We start from the raw sequence: 22,092 nt of genomic DNA on the forward strand, positions 1-22,092 counted from the left end.
AAACACGAATTTACATGTTCAAAATAATCTGGAATTAAGTTAAACTAATCATTAGTTATAATCACCAAAATTTCAAAACATCATTACTATAAAAGCCCTAAATCAATTGTTCATAAAAACCCTAAAATCATGATTTTCAATAATTAAAAACCCTAGGTTATAAAATTTACAAAATCTGAAAATTATGATACTTATAAAATCTGAAATTATAAAGTTTAGTCATCAAAATACAACTTGATACTAATTAAATTACTTTCAAACAATAAAATCAAAATCCATAAATCAATAATTATAATTATACAAATTAATAAAACAAAGGAGAGAGAAAATAAGACTAACTTTTTGGTGTGAGAAATTTTTGGGGATTAATGGGGTATTTATAGGAGAGAATGTTGTAGGGTAAGTAAGAAGATTGGGCCTCATAAAATTATTGGGCCAATTAGGTAAATGAAATGGACTAGGCTTTGTTTGTATGATCATGAATTGTAGAACATAGGTTCATAAAATAGTTTGTGCTAAAATAATTTTTGACCAATATTAATAATTTGAAACTTTTGTAATTAAATTCCGGAAAAGTACAAATAAATATTATAAATAAAATAAAATTTCATTTATAAAATATTTTAAAATACGGGGGATTACATATAATGACGTTTGGAACCATATATGATCATTATATGTTGTCATAAATGTTCGTGGTAGGCTTGATTTAATGATATCGGTGCAAGTTATAAACCAGTAAATTGGTCATTTATAGGAAAATTGGATGGTTGTACCCACCCAATTGAAATCCCGGAATGTATTAGGACCATGGTAAACATTTAGACAATTTTTATTTTCGGACAAAAAAAAAAGTCGAAAGTTACAAAATTGAAGGCTAATATTCACGCTTTTTGAGAAATTTTGGAGGATTTGGAGCCCAGTGTCGAAAAGACTTGAAATTGTAGGGGATACATCTCGGGGTCATATAATGTCATTTGGAGACATTTATGATCATTGACAGGGTAAAGTCGTATCCCCTAATCAAAAATAATTACCTAATTCACTAACTAAAGTAGATAGGGAAGTAGGGTCGATCTCCACAGGGAAACAAGTCTTTTTACTCCTAATTAAATATTATAATCTAAACTATTTAAGTAACCAATATTAAAAGTTGAATATGAAACTAAACTAAAAAGAGTAGGAAAAAGGAGAAAATAATATATAAAGGATCTAGGGCATAGGTTCACCAATAAATAATACTCCGGGGTAAAATAGGGTAATCAATCATTGACATTGCATAAATAACATGATTAACAGGCTCTCGCAATTTATTAACCAACATAGATCTAACAGGCTCTCGCAATTTACTAGATCTAAGTTCCTATTGAAAATAGCCTTTAATATTAAATTAACATCTGCTCGATTCATCAATTCAATATTGCTAAACATTCACAATCAAATTACATCTGCTCGATTCATAATCTAATTGCAAAGAATTAAAACAATTCAATAAGAAATTATCATGCAATATCAATAATCAACAATAACAAATTATCCCTTCATATTAATTATGGATCCCCATAAACCCTAGAATTAAATTACTCAAACATAATAAAACTAAACTAAACAAAGCAATTAAATAAAGCATAATAGAAAGAGATTTAAGTAAGAGAGAGGAATAGTTACCAGAGTAAAGGAGATAGAGTATGGAATAAACCAAGAGTTGTAGAGAGAGAGAAAAGTAGAGAGAGAGAGAAAAGTAGAGAGAGAGTAAGAGAGAAAAGAGATGATCTAAGGAAAATTGTCTCACACAATGATCCAAGACAACTAAAACTAGCTCCACAAAAGAGTATTTATACTAATCTACGAAACCTAAGCTAAAGCAAATAAAACGAACGCTTAAACCGACTTCCGGAAACACGCGCCCGATCGGGCAAAGGGCCGCCCGATCGGGCGCGCCTTTTTCCTCGACTTCATAATCTGGGCATAACTTCGACAGGCCTTTTTCACTTGGGCTGAATTTTTCTTTTCTTAATTTATCTTGGACTTGCAACAAAATTAATACTCCAAACAAACCGAGCCCTTAATCACCGAACCAAATTTAATTAGCTCGACCTTGGGCTTCAAAAACTCGTCATAAGGTACGATCATCTCTAATATTTTCATAGTGGCTCAATAAGCTCGGGAATTGTCATAATTCTTCAAATTCCTACAAAATAATACCAACTCTACAAAAACGCTAGAAAACGTATATTAGTAATAAAAATAGCTCCGTAGAGCCCAAATAAGCACAAATATGACCGTGGGACGGGGAATAAATATATATATAAAATAGACTCATCAATCATTATATGTTGTCATAAATGTTCGTGGCAGGCTTGATTTAATGAAATCGGTGCAAGTTGTAAACCGGTAAATTGGTCGTTTAAAGGCAAGTTGGATAGTTCAACCCACCCAATTGGACTCCCGGAGGGTATTAGGGACCATGGTAAAAATTTCAGCAATTTTTTTTTTCCGGGCGAAAAAGGTCAAAAAATTCCTAAATTGAAGGCTTATATCCACGCTTTTTGAGAAATTTTGGAGGTTTCGGGGCACGGTGTCGAAAAGCTTTGAAATTTTTGGGAATATGTATCGGGGTCATATAATGACGTTTGGAACCATATATGATCATTATATGTTGTCATAAATGTTTGTGGTAGGCTTGATTTAATGAAATCGGAGCAAGTTATAAACTGGTAAATAGGCCGTTTAAAGGAAAATTGGATGCTTGCACCCACCCAATTGGACTCCCGAAGGATATTAGGGACCATGGTAAATATTTCGGCAATTATTATTTCCGAGCGAAAAAAATCTACAAATTTAAAAAATAAAGGCTAATATCCACGTTTTTTGAGAAATTTTGGAGGTTTCGGGGCCCGGTATCGAAAAACCTTGATATTCTAGGGAATACATCTCAGGATCATATAATGTCGTTTGAAAACATATATGATCATTATTTGTTGCCTTAAATGTTCGTGGTAGGCTTGAATTAATGAAATCGGTGCATGTTGTAAACCTATAAATTGGCCATTTAAAGGCAAATTGGATAGTTCATCCCACCCACCCAATTGGACTACCAAAGGGTATTAAGGACCATGGTAAACATTTCGGCAATTTTTATTTTCGGGCCGAAAAAAGTCAAAAAATTCCAAAATTGAAGGTTAATGTCCACGTTTTTTGAGAATTTTTTGGAGGTTTGGGCCCTGTATCGAAAAGTCTTGAGATTTTGGGGAATACATATAGGGATATATAATGCCGTTTGGAACCATATATGATCATTATATGTTGTCATAGATGTTCATGGTAAGCTTGAGTTAATGAAATCGGTGCAAGTTATAAATCGTTAAATTGGCCGTTTAAAGACAAATTGGATGGTTCCACCCACCCAATTGGAGTCCCGGAGGATATTAGGAACCATGGTAAACATTTCGGGAATTTTTGTTTTTGGGCGAAAAAAGTCAAAAAAAATTCCAAAATTGAAGGCTAAGATCCACGTTTTCGAGAATTTTTGTAGGTTTCGAGGCCCAGTATCGAAGAGCCTTTAAATTTTAGGGGATACATCTCGGGGTCATATAATGCCATTTGGAACCATTTATGATTATTATATGTTGTCATAAATGTTCGTGGTAGGCTTGATTTAATGAAGTCGGTGCAAATTGTAAACCGGTAAATTTGCCGTTTAAAGGTAAATTGGATAGTTCAACCCACCCAATTGGACTCCCGGAGGGTATTAGGAATCATGGTAAAAATTTCGGCAATTTTATTTGCGGGCGAAAAAATGTCAAAAAATTAAAAAAATTAAAGGCTTATATCCACGTTTTTTGAGAAATTTTGGAGGTTTCGGGTCATGGTGTCGAAAAGCCTTGAGATTTTAGGGAATATATCTCAGGGTCGTATAATAATGTTTGGAACCATATATGATCATTATATGTTGTCATAAATGTTCGTGGTAGGCTTGATTTGAAATCGGTGCAAGTTGAAAATCGGTAAATTGGTCGTTTAAAGATAAATTGGATTGTTCCACCCACCCAATTGGACTCCTGGAGGGTATTTGTGACCATGGGAAACATTTCGGCAATTTTGATTTCCGGGCGAAAAAAGTCGAAAAATTCCAAAATTGAAGGCTAATATCCACGCTTTTTTAGAAATTTGTGAGATTTCGAGGCCCGGTGTCAAAAAGTTTCGAAAATTTACGGGATACATCTCGGGGCCATATAATGCCGTTTGGAATCATATATAATCATTATATGTTGTCATAAATGTTCGCGGTAGGCTTGAGTTAATGAAATTGTTGCAAATTGAATAGTGGTAAATTGGCCGCTTAAAGGCAAATTGGATGGTTCCATCCACTCAATTGGACTTCCGGAGGGTATTAGGGACCATGGTAAACACTTCGGCAATTTTTATTTCCGGGCGAAAAAAAGTCAAAAAATTCCAAAATTGAAGGCTATATCCACACTTTTTGAGAAATTTTGGAGGTTTCGGGGCCCGGTGTTAAAATGTCTTGAAATTCTAAGGGATATATCTCGGGGTCATATAATGCCGTTTGGAACAATATATGATCATTATGTGTTGTCATAAATATTCGTGATAGACTTGAGTTAATGAAATCGGTTCAAGTTGTAAACCGGTAAATTGGTTGTTAAAATCAAATTGGATGGTTCCACACTTCCACTCACCCAATTGGACTCTCGGAGGGTATTAGGGATCATGGTAAACGTTTCGTCAATTTTTATTTCCGGGCGAACAAAAGTCAAAAAATTCCAAAATTGAAGTCTAATATCCACTCTTTTGGAGAAATTTTGGAGGTTTCAGCCTTTTCGTGGCCCGTTGACGAAAAGACTTGAGATTTTATGGGACACATCTCGGGGTCATATAATGCTGTTTGGAACCATATATAATCATTATGTTGTCATAAATGTTCGTGGTAGGCTTGAATAAATGAAATTGGTGCAAGTTGTAAATCGGTAAATTGGCCGTTTAAAGACAAATTGGTTGGTTCCACCTACCCAATTGGACTCTTGGAGGATATTAGAGACCATGATATACATTTCGGCAATTTTTATTTCTGGGCGAAAAAAAGTCAAAAAAATTCAAAAATTGAAGGCTAATATCCACGTTTTTTGTGAAATTTTGGAGTCTTCGGTGCCGGTGTCTAAAAGTCTAGAAATTCTAGATGATGCTAAAATTAATATCCCTTCTTTATTTTTATTTTTTTTAGGTTGAAGCCAAAATAAGTTGCAAAAAGTGATTAAATTTTTACTATAATACGTAACAAGCAACAAAAACAATAAGAAAAACCATAAGTTTCCACTTCAAAACGTTAGTGGTGTAACAACTTTGGTAACTTACATACACTAACATTAATCCATTATTTCATCCTTTTTCTTAATCTAGATTATTATTTCTTCCATATTTGCTTATATATTTCCTAATTCAATTTATTACTCTAATTATCCTTCCAATATACCCCCAATTATTCACTCATATCTTTGTATGCATATAATTTGTCACCATCCACTCCCATTAGATTGTAACGTAGCTCAGCTAAGATATAAGAATAATAACAATCAATAAGCGATAACATGGAACCAAAAAATACATAAATTACGACATACTCCCTAATAAGTATTTACGCGGACCATTCATTAAACCATTACAAGCTATGTATAACCTTGATTACTATGATTAGTACTCGTACTTATTAACTTATACTCTGTTATATCATTATCATTATCGTCATTTATTACCATCTACTGAACGAGGAGAGTGAAATACAAACGCTTGCATATAAGCATGAGGAGGGGGTAAGATGAGAAGCATGAATTCAGGGGCCGGGAGAAGGGGGAGTGGGACCCAATAATTTTTCATTTGTCAAAGATGAAACGGCCTAGTTTTCTCTCTCTTCCGCTGACTTTCTTACTGTCCAAAATTTTCATTTTTCGTTTGAAAAATCCAAATTATTTTTGGTTATAAAAACAAAGCAAAGAGAGAGAGAGACAGAAGAAACAGAGCAATGCAAAGAAGCCATAGATAATAGTGTAGAAAACAGAGCACTGATCCCATAAAAGATTAAAAAAAAAAAAAAGAGAAAAAAAAAAATTAAAAAGTTTGATCATTTTTCTAATATTGATTTCTTTGACCAAAGGGAATCATCACCATTGAAATTTGTAAGTGAGTCAGCTATTATTATGCTAAGCAAACTCTTTTTTTATTCATTTATTTCAATTCCTTTCTACTCCTTTTATTACTCGGACTCGGGTACTCGTTTTAAAAAGTGTTTTAATTTAGATGTTGAGGATTTAACACCCACCCGAGTATTTAAAGTGAAATGAAGAGTTCGAGTTATCATAGATTTGATTTGATTTAGTTATTAAAAAATTGATTTTTTTTGTATAAATTTTTTGTTAGGATCTCCACATGCAAATGCAATAGGGAGATAAAAAGGGTCCACGAATCTTTGACAATTGACACTCAAAAACACTTACCACTGTTTTCTCTCTCTAGAAAACTGAGTCTCTTCACCTTCTTTCTTTCTTTTCTGGGTGTTGTTTGGCTCCATTTTTTTACCCCTTTTCTGGGAAAATTAAGGAGAAAAAGCCAGAAAAAACACACACCAAAAATAAATTTATTTATTTGTTAATTTATTTTTATTTTTTTATAGGGGTGGGTTTGTTTTTTTGGTGTTATTGGAGGTGTAGCAACTAGCAAAGTGAGGAGGTTCTAATACTTTGAAATGGTACTGAGTATTTTCTGAGGTATTTCATTTTGTTGCAAATACTAACAGAATTTTATTTACCCACAAAAAAATTTGCTTTTTATCTTTGTAATCCAAACAAGGTTTTGAGTTTGAGTGTTATTTTATTTTTTAATATCTTTACCAAAAAATAGAAAATTCTTATACACGTTTTGGAGAATCTATTTGGTCATTTTCAGGGGATCTGATCTTATGGGGTCATTTTCATGTCTTGCTATGATTTTGATTGTACTTGAATCTTTATAAAGTTTTTGACTTTACATTTGTACACACACTCCGTATTTAAAAGTTCTTCCTGTTTCGAGAGACCGTTCTTCCCATTTGAACGTATGCCCAAATAAAAAGAACTTTTAGAGACGGAGTGAGTACTATTTTCTTTTTCCTTTTGAAATATCCAAATGGTAAAGAAAAACATGCAAATGGGTATATAAAAAAAAAGTTGAATTTTATTTTACATGATTAATGAGTTCATGACCCTTAATCATAGCATTAGTAAAAGTGTAACTCCTTTTATACTTCAATTATTTTTGTTGCATTTTTTTTATTGGATAAATTGAATATATATAATTGATTTATATAATGTGTTTTTGGGGATTTGCAGGGTAAAATGGAGAGACTTGATGAAATGGGATTTTATGGGGATCAGTATGACCCAAACAACATGATAATGGTTGGAGAAAATACTATTAATAATAGTATTAACAAGGAAAATTCTGGAAGTGACAACTATGAAAGTCTCTCAGTTGGGGATGTTCCTGAGCTTGACCCTGAACCTGAACTTGATGAGGGACCTTCTCAAGTTAAACCTAAAGGAAGGAGAAAGAGATATCATAGACACACTCCTCAACAAATTCAAGAACTTGAGAAGTAAGTTTTTTGTGTTAATTTATTGTTTTTAATGATATTCAGAATGATTGTGAGACCGTCTCATACAAGACTTTGCCTTTCGAGTGGCGGGTTTGGGTAAATTTATGATTTTTAAATATTTGAATTGATTTTTTTTGGGTGTTTTGTAATTAATGTTTTATGGTGTTTTTTCCCTTATAATTTGCTGTCTTGTAATGGTTGGTTAATGTTATTGTTATTGATGTAATGTCTTGTTGATTATTGGGGGTGTAATTAATTTTTAAAACTGTTCATAATCATTGCTGATTCTTTAATTGGGTGTGCAGTTTCTTTAAGAATTGTGCTCACCCAGATGAAAAACAAAGGCTTGAAGTTGGAAGGAGGCTTGGATTGGAGAGCAGGCAAGTTAAGTTTTGGTTTCAGAATCGTCGAACGCAAATGAAGGTAATTATGTATTCAATATTTTGTACTCCCTCTGTCCCTATCTTAATTTTTGCTCCATTTGATTTTTTACGGTCTCAAATACACATTTTAAAACATATTTATCTCTTATTTCACATGAGTAAAAATTATAAAAACTTGATATTAATAAAATATATGAGGCAATTGTAACAAGCTCTCACGTGACTATATTATCAATTTGGAGTATATGATTTACATGAATCATGGAGTATATACTAATTGGTTGAAATTTTGAATTAGTTTGTATTGATTATGATATAAATTATTGGTATGAACAGACACAAATCGAACGAAATGAAAATCTAGTCCTTAAGGCAGAATATGATAAACTTAGAGTTGAGAACATTGCAATGAAGGATGCTTTGAGAAATCCATTGTGTCAAGCTTGTGGAGGTCCGACTATGTTAGGGGATGTATCCATTACTAATCACCATTTGAGGGTTGAGAATGCTCGTTTGAAGGATGATCTTGCCCGGGTTTGTGCTGTTGCTGAGAGGTTCATTGGCAAACCGATATCTGATTTGGTTGGTCCAGTTGGAATCCCCACTTCAAGTTCAAACTTGGAGCTATCCATGGGGAGAGGAGGGTTAGGTGGCCTAATGAGCTCATCATCTTCACTACCACCCATGGGACTTAACCTTGAGAATGGACTTTCGAGCAATTCTACCATGACAGTATCTATGAATGGTTCTGTCAGCACCGAGTATGAGAAGTCGATATTCATGCAGGCTGCAATGGCTGCTATGGATGAATTGCTTGCCATGGCTCAGACTGATAGTCCTCTGTGGTTTAAAGGCTTGGATGATGGCAAGGAACTGCTGAATCAAGAGGAATATGTCAAGAAATTCTCCAGTTTTACCGGAATGAAACCTTGTGGCTTCATTACCGATGCTTCAAGGGAGACAAGTTCAATATTCATCACTAGCTTGGAGCTTGTGGAAATAATGATGATTCCTGTAAGGACTCTTAACTTTTGTTTATTTCATGGTTCTTGCATGGAAAATAAAAATGTTCTCGACTTTTTCCCTTGTTGAATTCATTATCAATAAACTTGAAAATCTTGTGTTAAATGCTTCAAATGTGTCATTTGTGCCTTTACTGTTTATTTGGATAGTTTTGGTTTAATAAATGTATCACAGCATCAATGTCACGATTGATTTTAAGTTATGGCTAAATATTTTGGCTTAGATGCTTGCCTCCACAAATCAAATTTAAACTTTTTAGCAGTTGAGATAGTACCGTCTTTACTTTAAAGGTTGTTTTGTTTTAAATATGTTCATCTAGACTTCATTATCGCATTATCATTTAAAATTGTACTATCAATGTGACAATCATGCAGACGGAGGGAGTGTAAATTGAAGCTGATGACGGAATAATTTAAATTTCTAGATATGTTCTCATAAATGGTTATATATTTGTACCATGCTCTTTTTGTCACCTTTAATTTCACAATGATTTAATGTTTTTGCCAACTCTGAAATGATTTGTTTCTCCAATAAAGAGGCAATGGAGAGACACATTTCCATGCATGGTTAGCAAGGCTGCAACTGTCGAGGTTCTGTACCATGGTGCTGGTGGGACTCGTGATGGGGAACTTCAGATGGTAAGCTCTTCATGAATATGGCTATCTTCTATTCTAGCTATTTGTTGAATATTGACTGATAATGTCATGAAATCTCATGTTAGATGAATGCAGAGTTAGTGTTTCCCTCACCTTTTGTGCCTTCCCGTCATGAAAAGATATTGCGGTACTGCAAGCAGCATGCAGAAGGCATGTGGGCCGTGGTTGACGTTTCTGTTGACATGATCCGAGACCCATCTTATTCAGGATCGGCCATCAAGTGGAGGAGACTTCCTTCTGGTTGCATTGTTCAAAATGTTGCCAATGGCTATTCCTTGGTATTTACTTCTCCTTAATAATTCTTTAATCTTAAGCAAATAAGTATATCTATAAATAAGCTTGTCAAAAAAAAAAAGTATATCTATAAATAAGTATTAACTGTAGAATAACTGCAGCCTCTTAAACATAATTATGATCTTGCTATTAACTACCAGAATGAGAAGGTTGCACTAGTAATGATGTTTGGATCATTATGTCGAATCCTTTTCCTGTCTGTCATGAAATTTCTTTTTCTTTATTAATTTCACTAAAGGTGGCATATTGTGCGCGATCTCTCTGAATGAGAGAGAGATAGAAGCTGCTGTAGCTGTAAGGTTCTAAACTTGTACGGCATCTACATTTGTTTATTTGGAGGAGTAGATGCTTCTTCTCTTATTTTATACCGCGATTTCAAATTTCAAAGCCAAGGGTTGCTTATTGTCTTCACTTACTAATTTATCTCAATTCTTAAATAAGTTGTTCAGATAGTTTGTTATGCTTTCATCTTAAGATAGGTCATCTTTTGTTATAAAACAATATTATCATAAAATAAATTAATATTAGTTGTATCGGGCCGGGTCAAAACCGGGTCAGCTAATTTCAATTGCAAATGAGTTTAGGTCACGTGATTCGTTTGGGATGGTCGAGTATGTGTCAATTTTGACAGGTGTTGGGATAACTCTCTCTCTTTTTTTTTAATATATTAGTTAGAGCCCTTGGTTATGAAAAATTTGATAAAAGTTCTTTTTGATCTTTGTGGAGGGAAAAGCCTAGGAATCCACATCTTTGGTTGGTATAATATAAGTATTTGATGTTTCTATTCTGATTGCAGCTTATATTAAAACCAATATTGTATTAACCAAGAAATGAGATGAACTGGATGTGGGTTTTAATATGCCGTCTTGGTCCATGTAATGCGACTGCGCACTTTGTGTCCTTCTGTTTAGCTTCCATTTTTATTTTGTTTAAGGGAAATGAGAGGAAACAACTCACTGATTAAATTGTCAAACTCTACAACTTTTGTTATTTTAAATATTTGTCTGCAAGCATCTCGATCCTTGTTTGCCTCCTCTGCCCTGCCTTTGATTTCTGTGCATTTCTCCTAGAGCGCCTAATGTGCTTGCTAAATGCTTAAAGTTATCGTCTCATGTTTAAACTGTATTCAGTATGTTTACGTAATGTGCAAGATAGTCTGTATGCATAGCAGCCCACAGAACTACGTGAACTGAACCGGGATTTTTGACAGTAACTAGACGATTTAGTTATTGGAGAGAGTTCTCTGACTTCTCTCTCATGTGCCTCATGTGTGTCCATTAGTCCAATTTATTTGAATAAAACTTTAATTTCCATATTATTTTAAAAAAATTCTTATGATGTGAAAACTATTTGAATAATCTTCCCACCTTGGCATAGTTCTTTAACATCAAGTTTTAGTTTGTGCTTAGGTAAGATCTCATGATGGTATATTGGCTAACGATTGAATTACAGGTTACATGGATTGAACATACGGAATATGATGAAAATAGTATTCACCAACTGTATAGACCATTGCTGCGATCAGGATTGGCTTTTGGCTCTCAAAGGTGGATAGCCACCTTACAGAGGGAACGTGACTGTGCTGCCATTTTCATGTCCGCTAGAATTGTTCCTAATGATACTACAGGTTTCTTTCTCATACTAGTGATATCAAAAGATGATTAGAATATGACAACAAATATTAATTTTTTATTTGATTATAACAATCTATTGCATAGCAGGAGTTATCACCCAAGAGGGCAGAAGAAGCATCTTAAAGCTGATGAGGCGCATAAGCAACAATTTCTCCTCTGGGCTGTGTGCATCCTCTGCCTGTCGCTGGGAGAAGCTGCAAGTTGGAGGGTTGGGTGCTGATGTTTGTGTCATGAGCCGAGTCAGTGTGGACGAGCCTGGTGAGCCCTCAGGTGTGGTGCTTAGTGCCTCAACTTCCGTTTGGATTCCAGTACCAAGGCAGCACATCTTTGAATTCTTACGGGATGAAAAACTCCGTGGAAAATGGGACATCTTAGCAAATGGTGGCCCGATGGAAGTGGTAGCTCGCCTTTCCAAGAGCCACGACGTGAATAATTGTGTTTCCCTCTTATGTCCACCTGTGAGTGTAAGCTTTTTACATGTTATTCTGAATTATTGCATGTTTTGGATGCTAGGAAAATGTTTTTTTTTATATATATAATAATTATTGAGATTGGGGCGGGGGGGGGGGTCTTGGGCAAAGGTAGGATTCACTTGTCTTTTTTAAGAAGAAAATAAGAGAAGAGGGAGGGTGACAGGGGGTGGGGGTTGTCAAAGACACACGGGTTTAAAGACAGACTGACTACCAGCGGAAATGGAGGCATCCTAACTCTAGTAAAACCCATGCTGTTAATCTATTATTCAAGAGACTATGGCTGGCCAAGAGCTGAGCCGAACTGAGTATCTGTCAAGCTTGGCTTGATTTGAAGTTCTCAAGTTCGAGCTTGGTACAATTACAGTCGATATCAAGGTTGGCTTAATAATGAATTGCTCAAGCTCAAGCTCAAGCTTGGACCGAGCTGCACTCCCTGAAAGTTATTCTCTAAACAATGAACTTTTAGTTCAATGGGGTACAAATTTCACCTTTTTTCCGTATAATTAAAATCATAGAAGATTATGTAGTTTAATGAGCTTTTATGTCGATCATGTCTTGTGACCTTGCTTGTTTCAAAACAAGCCAGAATTTAAAGTTCAGACTTAGATCATAGTGTACATGATCAAAGACTTGGGGATGAACTCAAGTCCTTTCTTTTCTTTCCTAGCATCCCTTTTTCAACCAATCCAAGTTTTTTTTAATAAACCTATTACATTGTGGAGAGGACAGATAATTTTCACAAACTTGTAAATTCACAATTTTGTAGGCTGCACCAGCAAGGGAGAGCAACATGCTGATACTACAGGAGTCATGGACAGACCGTACGAGCTCTTTCATCGTATATGCTCCAGTAGACTCAACATCAATGGAGACGGTCCTAAGAGGTGGAGATTCTGACTATCTGGCTCTTCTGCCCTCAGGATTTGCAGTTGCTGATGCACCCATACATCCAAATGTGCTTACATTGGCCAATGACAATGGAGCAGGAGGATCTGGTAGCGGAGGTGCATCTGCATTGACATTAGGATTCCAAATTCTGGTCAACAGCCTCCCTACAGCAAAGCTCACAGTGGAATCCATCAATACCGTCAATGATCTTATGTCCTGCACTATCCAGAAGATCAAAAATTCCCTTGGTGCCAATTGACGCATTTTGCTAAAAAAAATCAAGGGAAAGTTGTTGTACATGTCATAGAAAACATTATATAGCATTTTTGGTGGTTTACTAGGAGTTTTTAAAAGGAAGTCTTTTACATTGGAGCAATTCGAGTCAAGAACGAACCTTTGGCAATTACTGGCTGTTATTGTGCGGTAATTTGTGACAATTATAAGTGTGACTTTTCCTATAGATAGAAGCAGCTAATTTAGAGGCTTTGGTTCGGGTATTGACTCATAACAGCAGAAGGCGGAAACTTACATTAGCAATAGCTTTAAAGAGATAGTCAAGTGTTCAGTGTTGTTCTGTGTTTAGATAGTTCTCTAATGGTTATAGAAGAGTAGGACTCAGGTGAAGAACTGAAGAAAACATACTGCAGCTTTTGTTGAGACTGCTGATGTTTTCACATTTCTGAATCTTTTGTAAGTTTAAAACTTGGTGGGTGTTGTTTATCTTGTGGTAGTAATTAAAGTTGACAAATTTTGTGTGAAATTGTGTTTTGAGTTCTTTGGACCTTTTATTGTTATTGCCTACTGCCTAGTAATGTTTTTACCTAGTTATCCTATACTAATGCGAGTCACTAAACACTGCCCGTGATTACTTAAATCGTCTGTATCATTTTATCATTTACATCCAAGATGACGATGTAGGAGACCCTTAGAGAGCCAATATGATGGCCTGCTGCTTTTATTCTGCCGAAGCAGGTGGCAACATCGTTTTTGGTGGTGATCATCTTACTGGTGGAGGCTCTTGCTCACGGCATGGTATTTGGATACGAATAAAATTAAAACACATCGATAAAGTAAAAAGGAAATTTTTAATTAGTAACCTCAAACTTACTACAACTACTAGCTTTCGTGCAAAACTTAATAAACAAACGATAGTAGTACCATTAGATTTAAACAATTACACTAAGGATTTGTTCTGATCTAATGAAATAAGCTGAACTGAATTGTTTATGAGATAAGAAAATTGAACTAAACTAAAATTAAGCCGAAGAGAACATGTACAAATTAAGAATCAATCAACCAAACCCATCAATTTCATACGTTGCTATTACCACTTGTACATTCATCAAATGTACTTCATTACAGTATCAAAAATTAGTTTTGATGTCAATTTTAATCAATAAAAACAGTGTTTTTTTTTTAAAAAAGTTAGTTTTTCTTTGTTGTAGCTCCACTCATATCTTCCAATTTTATACCATTTCCAACTTTGCAAAACCCTAAACCCTAACCCAGAAATCCTCCAAACATGAACAACATTCGCAGAACATCCAATCTCATTCACATTAAACCCACATTACTCAAATCAAACCCATCAATTTCATCTTCTCTTCAACAAACCCTAAAAAATGCTTTAATTTTCATAAGATCAATGTCAAAAAAATCCACTTCAATTCCCAAAAATCAGCTTAGAGTTCGAGATCATGCTTTTGATAATTACATGGAAGTCGAGAAGAAGATCAGGAAAGTTCTCAAATTCGAGGAATTAATCATCGATCAACCCCAGCAATGCATCCCAGTTGCGCGCCTTGATTTCCTAGCTCGCCGAATTGGGTTCAAAAGAGATGAAGCAGGCAAGTTTGTTCTTAAATTACCTAAAATTTTTGAAATTTATGAGCACCCAGTTCAAAGAATTCTTTATTTGCGTTTTACTAGAAATGCCCTTTTGCAAATTGAACAAGAAAAACATGCTATTAATGCCAATATACCTGATGCTGTTACTTGCCTTCGAAAGCTCTTGATGTTGTCGAATTCGGGTCGGCTTCATCTTGAGCATATTAGGATTGCCCGTAGAGATTTCGGGCTCCCGGATGATTTTGAGTATTCTGTAGTGCTTAAGTATCCACAGTTTTTTAGGTTGTTTGATGCAAAAGATTGTATGAGCAAGTACATTGAGATTGTAGAGAAAGACCCGAGGTTGGCGGTTTGTGCTGTTGATAGAGTTAGGGAGAGTGAGTATAGGAAGAAAGGGATTGATGAAGAGAGTACGAGGTTTTCGTTTGTTGTGAATTTCCCACCCGGGTTTAAGATTGGGAAGTATTATAAGATTGCAATGTGGAAGTGGCAAAGGATTCCGTATTGGTCGCCTTATGAGGATGTTTCGGGGCATGATATGAGGTCACTCGAGGCTCAGAATAGGATGGAGAAACGGGCTGTGGCGATGATTCATGAATTGCTGTCATTGACTGTTGAGAAGAAGATTACATTAGAGAGGATTGCACATTTTAGGGTCCCCATGGACTTGCCCAAGAAACTTAAAGATTTCCTACTCCAGCATCAGGGGATATTTTACATCTCTACAAGGGGGAATCAGGGTAAGCTTCATACTATTTTTTTGAGGGAGGCTTATAGAAAGGGGGATTTGGTAGAGCCAAATGATGTGTACTTGGCTCGCAGAAGGTTGGCTGAATTGATCCTGGTGAGCCCCAGAATGGCATCTTTGGGCAGAGAGTTGGTCAGTTATACAAGGCCTAGGGATGATGTAACTGGGAGTCGTAAAGAGCAAATCAATGATAGTGACAATTTCAGACGAGATAGGGTGGGCGAGCCTGATTTGGACTCAGAGTCAGGTAGTGATGTGGAATCATGTTTCAGTGATGAAGGTGAGGATGAGGATGGTCATCATGTTAGGGATACACAAGCTGCTCGTTGAACTGAGTGAATGGAAACTAAGGAATGTTTTTTTTTATTTGATTTGCGGTTCTGTGATGACTTCATGGCTGGTGCTAAGTGATGTTTGCATAACCGAATTGGCACAAGGAATTTTCAAAGGAGCTGACAATCTCTTGTTAGAATCATGTTTATGAAGGTAAGCACTCTGCATGGAAACAGATCATTTTGCCGGTAACTTGGTCCTTTTTATGTCTTCTATCAATGGCCAGTGCTAAGTGATGTTTGCATAACCGAATTGGCACAAGGAATTTTCAAAGGAGCTGACAATCTCTTGTTAGAATCATGTTTATGAAGGTAAGCGCTCGGCATGGAAACAGATCATTTTGCTGGTAACTTGGTCCTTTTTATGTCTTCTATCAAACACAACACTGTATTTGCCCTATTAAGAGGCAATTGCCACATATTTCTACAGCTGAACTTTGATACTTATCTCAACACTTTTTATTCCGTGCATTGTTCATTTCTATCCCTCTTGGCTGCTGGTGAGTACTAGACTGGTTAATCAATGATTTTATGATGGAATTTTTCATTCGTGAAATAGGTTTTCTTGAAAATGATTTGAGCATTTCTGCTATATATCTTTTTTTGTTCCCAATGCATTCTATTCAATTTGATCTTGGCATTTTCAGAAAACAGCTTTGGTATTTTTCTGTATGCCTGAACTTTTGCCATTTCTTTGATGATGTATATCTTTGTCTTATGTGCATCTGAATGCTGCTGTGTATTCTTCAATACCTTTGGAAGATTCTAGTATAATAGTATATCACCTTAATTGGTTGACAAAGTGGAATGTTGTCATTTAGAAAGCAGTTTCTCTGTGGGTTTTGTGATATATATGAGACTATGAGAGTTAAGGCTGTATATATCTCGATATCCCCAGAGCTTGCTGTTGTTGAGGTTGCATAAGGCTATTGTTGTTGCTGTCCAATTTGTGAGATCCAACAGCTGTGAATGATAAAGTTGCCTGTGAGGTTCAAGGCCCTTCAAGCCCTTTCCTTTATTTATTTGTCTACTTATTTAAATTATAATATAGGTTGAGCTATTCTGAAGGCCTAACAACGTCATAATTCTTGCAAGATTAATTACTTAAATCTTGATCATAAATACAATGAGAGCTCTTATCCTATATACATCTGTTTATTGTTTTTCTGGTTAAGAATTTTGAGATTACCATTAAATTCTTCCAACAAGAAAGATTTATCTTGTTTATTTATCTCTCTTTTATCTGTGCTCTTGTTTCATACAAAATCAGCAATTCTCCCTTTTAGATGTTTTTCTGTATCGGAACATATGGTTCCTTGTTCCGCATTCACGAAGTTCTCCCCTCTTGTCCAGTTTTCTCCTTTTCCCCTTACCTTCAGATAGTCCATACCAACAACAGTGCCATTCAATGGTTATATCAAAACACACAGTTACTGATGCAGGCTTCTTGGAAGAGGGCCAGTATACAGTATCGTGTACAGATTTTTGCTCACGACTCCAATTATGCAGGGAGAAATGTAAACTTTTGTTACTCTGTACCTTCTTTTTTCCATCTTAACATTTCTTGTGTACTGAACCTCTTTAAATTATAGGATAAACCACTGCCCTTGTTCATCTCTATGTGTTCTAACTTCTAAGCAATTTGACATTCATGTTAGACTAGCAAAAGGCAAAAATTCTAGGTAAAAGTTCACTTTGTTTTCCAGTATGAGCCGGAGTACATATATAGTTTTTTTAGTGATAAATCTTATCTTGTTTCTTCTCTTTATTTCATTATTAGCATTAATAACACTATTTTTTTTTGTGTAGGTGATGCTAATGCTAGAATGCCAGTGTGTTATCTTTTTTCTTTTGTATGTTGATCTGAAATTTGCCAGTTAGGCAGCAATATTACCATGCTCTTCACTTGTGATAGAACTTGGTAAGAAAACTGCATCCGATACATACTTCCTAATATGCTGATGCAAATTAGAGGCATATATTTTATTCTGTCAGAGGCCCAGAGCTAGCTTTTTCTTCTGAAGGGAAATTGTGTTATGCTTCTGTAGTATTGTCTGAATATATATCTTTGCTCCTTTTTTTCTCTCCCTTGTGTTCATTTCTTTGGCTTCGAGGAGGGGGGTGGGGGTGGAGATGGATCTCTGGACGCTTAATGTTAATAACCTTTGGCTTATGTCAAATCTCACTGAAGAAAGATTATAAGTTAGTGCACTAGACCGTGCACTAACTTTAGTGTAGACAAGCACTATGTAATAATTTGTATGTGGAAGGGTTGTATGATATCCTTATCTGATCTATTAGATAAAACAATGTAAGATCTGTGATATTATGTTTTTCTGTTATCCTCTTTGGTATATGCTCTTTGCCTTAAACTTTGTAAATCTTTCTATTGTCCCTTTATATGAATTGAACTCTTACCGTCCCTGTTGGAAGACTGATAGAGTTGTTTTTGTTTTGGATCGAAAACGATGAGTGCTTTATCAAATGAAACTTTTTCTTGGTAACCTCGAGGGAACCACTGAGAATATTTAATGTCCATATAGCTGCCTAATCTTTTATGATGCTTATTATTATAGGAGAGTGTTACTTGGTGCTGATTCATTATTGGCTACTGCATGGCAGAGTGAACTAATTTGCTATGTGTCTATTAATGACTGCAGCTATCTCAAATCAATGTAATGACTTGTAGCTCATTATAATGTTTGTGAAGGATTTCTCCTTCAGCCTTTGCTTGCTAATGCAGATTTACTAGTGTACTCTGTAAAAACTTGGTTTCTTGATTTTCTTTTCTCCTGATTTCACCTATATCAATCAATATGTGCTCATAAGATGTGTTTCTATTAACTATTTGTTTCTATATTTTTGACTTTGTAATTTAGTGTGCATTTAATTTATTCGATCATTCAGGGGAATCTTGGAGGGCATTGCTTGTCTACTCATGCAGAAATGAACAAGTTCAACTATTGTGATGCATGCCCTGGAAGAAGTAGATTGTGAAACTGACGTGAGGTATCGTTGACAATACTTTATTATTTGTGATTGTGAATTGGCCTCTATTACTTCTGTGACTGGTTATCAGCTAAACTATCCATTTGCGGCTGTGATTTGCTTTTATTACATTGATTTAGGCTTAGAGCTAATACCCTGTCAACCATGATAAGGACGTGTAAGAGTGGACTGGATGTACATCATTGTTTGGCTTAGAAAAATGCCATTAAAAAACTTCTAATCACAATTCTTATAATAATACTTTAATATCTTGATTAACAATATTCTAAGGCTGCCTCTTCTATTCTGATTTCTACAAACATGCATCGCACTAGAGAATAGAGATATTTAATGTGGCACTGCAGAAATCATGATTTTTTTTTTAACTATTTGTACAAGCCACTGCATATTACGACCACAAAACTTCTCATCTAATTTGGTGCCCTGAAAAAAATATATTAATATATTTTGTGTAAACCTTACAAAGCAAAGGACATGCGAGGGATACAGTAGTGGTTATACCTAATACAATTGTTAAGACTCTAGTCTAAAATTTTATGTTCTAAATCTATTTTGGGAAAGCAAAGTGAAACCTGCTACACAAATTCACAATACTAATATTTTGATTAGGACTAATTACAATGTGAATAATAATAATAATATTATTAATAATTTTTTTTAAAAAAAAGCATAATTGATTCGTGTCTTTTACTTGGTCTTTTTACCCCTATGGCATGCATGGTTTCCTTCATGCAATCTCGGTAAAGATGGCCATCATGCTGTGCCATAATCCTTCCATTCAGCTTTTAAATATTTTAAAATCTTTATAATGATGCCGTTATTATGTTGACTAATCAGGTTGAAGTGTTTATTTTCATTATTTAATGTTTATTTGAACATATTGTAAGTCTGTCACTTGATGTTATTCTCCTTTTAACCCGTGATGGAATTTAAATTAATGAGTTGATTAATATCTTATGTTGTGTTGCATAAAGGGAATTAAAGGTTTTTAGGTACTGGGTGGGGATAAATGATTTATATAGGAAAATCACCATCTCATGCTATTTTACCAAAAGTGAGATTCTTTTACTATGGTAAAAAATGATTGGGAAAAATCGTTATTTTTCAGCTAGATCTTAGATGCATTCATGGGGTTGAGATTCTTTAACTTCCTTTTTTGTTTTATCATTTTGAAGAAAACTTTCCATGAAAAGAGTGGTGGTTTGAACCCGCTTTGCACACACCTCTGTTTTATTTCTAGACATTCATCAATTCATCATAAGTGTTTATATATTAAAAATGTTCTCCAATATGGTTTAATTGGAAGCTAATAGTGACAAGTCCGTGATTGACCAGTTTAATTTAGGGGAACTGTAACTAGTTACTTTTTTTATTACATGGTGTGCAAATGTCTGAAGTACTGTGTTCCATTAGCAAATGCACTCGTATGTATTGCCATGATCTCTTGACCTCATAAGCTATACTGAATAAACCAAGCATAAAGAGTGAACTTCAGAAAGATCATCCTGTTACTTGACTGTGTTTTACTTTTTTGTGATTGCCTTATATGTATGTTTCTTTGTAACTAACTCTTAATTTCTGTAGCATCCGTGAGAAGAGAAGACCTAAAATCCTTATTTTCAAAGTCAAGACTGAAATTATACTGCTGAAGTCATGGATCATATTCTGCATAAAGCCATAAACTGACTGAAGACTTTAAGACGACATTAACTTTGGCTTTAACAAAGCTACATGATGCACAATGGTTTGTCCTTACTCCTGAGGTAGACTCAGAAATTCAGATGCGTAATCGTTTTTCAATAGAAGATTACAATTGTATAATGTGCACTAATCTGAATATATTTGCATTCCAGCTGGTAAGTTAGGTCACTTACGCATTATTTATAAAGAAAATGCCTATTTGCCTGACTAGTTAAAACAACTAATAGAGGCTAAGCGCTCTATATAGTGTTAGACTTGGTGTTTAGAGCACTGTCGACATATCTCCGCATTACCTGTTAGGCAACTAGCCGGACTCTATTAAGAATACTCCGACACTACAATAACGGAGTATTCGGCTGAGAAGTCAATAATGTGCAACTGCTCTTTTGTCTAAAATATACTTTTGTGGGGTTGTATAGTGTGCACATGTGCAAGGAATCCCAGGTTTCCATTTTTGTGTTTATGATTTGTGTATCCAAAATCAGAACCAAGTTGGCCCTACGTCAGAAACATTGTGGTCTACCGTCGACATGTTCTTGTTGGTTCTTAAAGGAATGAACCAACAGGCAGATTATATACTATAGTATTAATTTTTATTTGTTGTTTTATGTTATAGTTTATCATTGGATACCAAACTAAGATTTCTGTAACACTTACAATAAGATGCGCAATTTTTGGATGTGTAGATCATCTTGTAAATTGTAATGTGAAAGAGTGAAGTTTATGCACTTGTATATTGTATCTTGTAGAAGCTAGATCAAGTCGAAAACTTAATCATTGAGGATCTACAAACTTGATTATGTCCTCATATTTTTCACTTTCTTCTTTGACAATTAGACTGTAAACATTATGATGTTATTGGTGATAATGATGCGTCCAAATTGTTAACAAAGAGTGGTTAAATAAATATATATGTTGGTTGGATGTGATTATAAGAATAAGCTTTCATATTTGTACGGTTTTATTAAATAATTATTTTTATAATTTTTATATAGGTAACATAAACATTGTCAACTGATAGGGAACTCCCCCGGATCCTTTAATTTCAAGGATGTGGGAGATTATCTTTAACCACTTGAGCTGGTAAAATGAGATGGTGGAATACTATTTGCTTTACGCAAAAGACGCAATTAATAACAAATGATATTAAATCTTCTTAAATCATTGATTTAGTAATTTGTTTCTATTAGAATATAGAATTTCTGAATGTAGCAATACAGGATTTATTCTAAATTCTCTCATATTTAAAAACTTAGGAAGTTAGGACTTCTTCTAATTGTTCTTCCTTTTAATAATTAGGGGTTGGACCTTTTACAATAAACTTTTGGATTAATATTATACAACTATCTTTTCTGCTGGCATTTTGGAATGTGAATCTATTAGTCTATTACTGAAGTTTTTCCATTTTAGGTTATAAAATGTGTCTTGACTATTGGAATTGAAGATAATTGGTAAGTT

The 22,092-nt window shown here is 34.8% G+C and overlaps 2 protein-coding genes across 4 annotated transcripts; both read left to right on the forward strand.

Annotated features, from left to right (window-relative positions):
• The first annotated feature begins 6,475 nt into the window (after positions 1-6,475).
• Positions 6,476-13,363, forward strand: LOC145630042 (homeobox-leucine zipper protein HDG1-like). The gene is made up of 9 exons (XM_081682276.1): positions 6,476-6,779; positions 7,380-7,645; positions 7,951-8,068; positions 8,365-9,042; positions 9,588-9,689; positions 9,773-9,985; positions 11,454-11,628; positions 11,723-12,093; positions 12,875-13,363. Exons 2-9 carry the CDS (start codon positions 7,386-7,388, stop codon positions 13,253-13,255), a joined length of 2,298 nt encoding a protein of 765 aa, XP_081538402.1. The 5' UTR covers positions 6,476-6,779; positions 7,380-7,385; the 3' UTR covers positions 13,256-13,363.
• A 1,058-nt stretch (positions 13,364-14,421) lies between these two features.
• LOC145631492 (protein ROOT PRIMORDIUM DEFECTIVE 1-like) lies at positions 14,422-21,375 on the forward strand. Of its 3 annotated transcripts, XM_081683586.1 has the most exons (5): positions 14,422-16,078; positions 16,188-16,236; positions 17,734-17,845; positions 18,832-18,933; positions 20,518-21,375. In XM_081683586.1, the coding sequence occupies exon 1, from the start codon at positions 14,519-14,521 to the stop codon at positions 15,920-15,922; it is 1,404 nt and encodes a 467-aa protein (XP_081539712.1). In that variant the 5' UTR covers positions 14,422-14,518; the 3' UTR covers positions 15,923-16,078; positions 16,188-16,236; positions 17,734-17,845; positions 18,832-18,933; positions 20,518-21,375. The 3 variants fall into 3 exon arrangements, with proteins under 3 accessions (XP_081539712.1, XP_081539710.1, XP_081539711.1); XM_081683584.1 differs by having other exon boundaries at positions 14,422-16,236; XM_081683585.1 differs by lacking the exon at positions 17,734-17,845 and having other exon boundaries at positions 14,422-16,236.
• Positions 21,376-22,092: the final 717 nt, after the last annotated feature.

Source organism: Chenopodium album, chromosome 5 (genome assembly GCF_948465745.1).
Source record: "Chenopodium album chromosome 5, dcCheAlbu1.1, whole genome shotgun sequence".
Lineage (NCBI taxonomy): Eukaryota > Viridiplantae > Streptophyta > Magnoliopsida > Caryophyllales > Amaranthaceae > Chenopodium > Chenopodium album.

Excerpts from the sequence above, each read along its gene's own strand:
- LOC145630042 (XM_081682276.1), top strand. The coding sequence starts at position 7,386 with ATGGAGAGACTTGATGAAATGGGATTTTATGGGGATCAGTATGACCCA. Across the intron at positions 11,629-11,722 it reads TGTTCCTAATGATACTACAG|GAGTTATCACCCAAGAGGGC; the intron begins GTTTCTTTCTCA and ends ATTGCATAGCAG. Across the intron at positions 12,094-12,874 it reads TTTCCCTCTTATGTCCACCT|GCTGCACCAGCAAGGGAGAG; the intron begins GTGAGTGTAAGC and ends ACAATTTTGTAG.
- LOC145631492 (XM_081683584.1), top strand. The coding sequence starts at position 14,519 with ATGAACAACATTCGCAGAACATCCAATCTCATTCACATTAAACCCACA.